The sequence below is a fragment of the Osmerus eperlanus genome, chromosome 3 (genome assembly GCF_963692335.1).
Source record: "Osmerus eperlanus chromosome 3, fOsmEpe2.1, whole genome shotgun sequence".
Taxonomy (NCBI): Eukaryota; Metazoa; Chordata; class Actinopteri; order Osmeriformes; family Osmeridae; genus Osmerus; species Osmerus eperlanus.
In genome coordinates, this window is record NC_085020.1 from 19,582,643 (window position 1) to 19,585,170 (window position 2,528).

A 2,528-nucleotide genomic window follows, 5' to 3' on the forward strand; every position below is an offset into this window, starting at 1 on the left:
TTACTTAATGTATCCTTAATGAATCCTTTCCTGAGTTATATAATCAGATCTGGAAATGAAAGCCATCCAAACAAGAAGGAGACAGGAATCTAATTTAGGTTCTGCTTTGCTTTGTCTGTGTCTTAACAGACAGTTAAGATATGCAACAAACATCTTTCATTTAAAGGAACATATTTTGAAAAGATAATTGAACTTCATGTAACTAAATAATTGAAAGTAATGGAAATGCAGTTATAAAGTATAACATATTATATTATATATATATATATTAATATATATTATTATATATTATATTTAAGAGACCATTTTCTGAAATGACAACAATTGAAAAATTTGTTTTCTAATTTCTGGCAACTTCAAACCATAAATAAGAGGATTCAAAATGGGAGGAATAACTACAAACTCCAATGACAAAATTACAATTATGAAAGGATTCAGTTCATTAGGTTCATAACGACTCAGAGTAATTTCACAGAATGTGGTGATTGAATAGTTAACAAATGTAACAATGTGAGGTAAACAGGTTTGTAATGCTTTTCCTCTATACTCTGTGGAACTTTTCCGACAAACTAATAGAATTCTTAAGTAAGTATACAAAACAAAGACCAATGGTAGAAATATTGAAATAATAGTCACTAACATTCCTATAGCATTGTTCAGTCTTGTGTCCACACATGACAATCGAACCACAGCCCAATTAGAGCAAAACACTCTTGCTATTCTGTTGTCACACAATGGTAGCTTGACAGAAAGGTACACAATTAATCCTAGAGTGAACAAAGGATAGATCCAGGCAAAGGCTGGATCTATCCTGATCCGATCCTAACTGACGGATCTTTAAAGTGACATTGTTATGGTAATGTAACGGTTGACATATTGCAACATATCTGTCATAAGCCATGATCCCCAGAATGCTAAATTCATATGATGCATACGTGTAAATGACAAATATTTGCGTGAAACAAGCAGGACGGGAAATTAGATGAATGTCAGAAAGAAGATCCATCATGAATCTTGGGAAGAAAGCAACAGAACCATAAAGAGAATTGATTGAGAGACATGAAATTAAAAAATACATAGGTTTATTCAATGTTTCCTCAAGAGAAACTACAATTATAATAATAATATTTGATGTAATTATAGCAATGTACAAAAGCAAGCACATACAAAAGTAAAGATATCTGTAGAGTCCTTGGTCTTCAAACATGATGAAGTTGAAATAAAATGGAGAAATTCCATTCTCCATGTCATTGATGTTTAGTAGAGGAAAACCTTGGAGAAAAAAACTGGTAAGTAGATGATGCTGTAAAAAAGAAAGTGAGGACCACAAAATATTGTGCTTGGTAAATGAACAATGAATGAATGAGCTTACCACTTTAGATGATTCTTCAATTGTCTATTTTAAAGCTGTGTTTTATTTGTATTCTTCTTAGGAGGCCTTGCTCAACACACTTCCTTTGTAAAAATGTAAATGTTATAACAGTTAGATCAGAAAAGACTTCTGAGAGAACGAGAGAACATCTGAACAACAAAAGAGAACATCTGGCTTCTTTTAATTCACACATATATTGTAGGAAGGTTATAAATAGGTCAAAAACACCTTTTGTTCATTTTCTTCTCATTTGCTACAATGTATGTTTATTGATGAAGGTGCAAAAGAGACATGATATACTCTCAGGTTTTATAAAAGACTTGAGGAGACAGATTCAGAATGTTTGGTATATAGACTAAAAAGTTATTAAATGATGCACCTCATCACAAGAATTACATATAGAATTCCATCAACAGGCCTTTTATTTTGAAATGATATATGTTGTTCTCTCTCATATGTATTTATTATTTTCCCACCCCTAAAAAAACTTGAATATTTGCACTACATAGACAATGTCGGTGTACGAATGTTTGTCTTGGTCCCGATTGAGTTGCTTGTATTCGCGCCAAAGTTCCGTTTGACGGTTTAAGCTTGAATTAGGTTTTTGTGGAAAAAAGTGCCTTGTGTGGCCAAAGGGAACTCAGTGCTAGCCTAATGTCACAACGTCATCACACGTTAGCAATGACGCATAGATACAACGTTGTAGTAAGACAGCGATATCAGCGAGCCCTCAGCATTAGTACCGTAGCTAAATGTCAAGGAAAGTTGAGGCTACATGGTTCCCCTTTGTTCTTTTGGTGAGCAGTCTACTTACCCGGCGTCATAGAGCCGCCCAGCTAAATACTTATTTAGGACTAGCGTTGCTACCTGCATATACCTACAGCTGGCAGCTGTGCTTTGTTTTTCTCCTAGATTCAGACCTAGCCCCGGTAAATTGTAGAGCTAGCTAACTACTACACTTCTGCTGTGTGGGAATCGCAGGAGCTAACCAAAGGGCCTACAAAAATACAAGTGCACACCCCATTATTTCCCCAGAAATTGTACCCTCTTTAGTTTATAATCATATACACATGAACATGTTGTTCTGGGATTCAAGGTGTCCCATCAGTGATCTGACCTTTCGTCATTTCCTAGACTCAGTGAGCTTGTAGCCTGA

At 34.9% G+C, this 2,528-nt stretch overlaps 1 protein-coding gene across 1 annotated transcript; it reads right to left on the minus strand.

Annotated features, from left to right (window-relative positions):
* Positions 1 to 294: 294 nt before the first annotated feature.
* On the minus strand, positions 295 to 1,246 carry LOC134017017 (olfactory receptor 10J4-like). The gene is made up of 2 exons (XM_062456263.1): positions 832 to 1,246; positions 295 to 800 (listed from the first exon to the last, which is right to left on the minus strand). Exons 1-2 carry the CDS (start codon positions 1,244 to 1,246, stop codon positions 295 to 297), a joined length of 921 nt encoding a protein of 306 aa, XP_062312247.1.
* Positions 1,247 to 2,528: the final 1,282 nt, after the last annotated feature.

Bases quoted from the DNA above. Each gene is read 5' to 3' on its own strand.
- LOC134017017 (XM_062456263.1), bottom strand. From the start codon at position 1,246: ATGGAGAATGGAATTTCTCCATTTTATTTCAACTTCATCATGTTTGAA. The intron at 801-831 runs GTCAGTTAGGAT...GGATAGATCCAG, and splicing joins CAATGTCACTTTAAAGATCC to CCTTTGCCTGGATCTATCCT.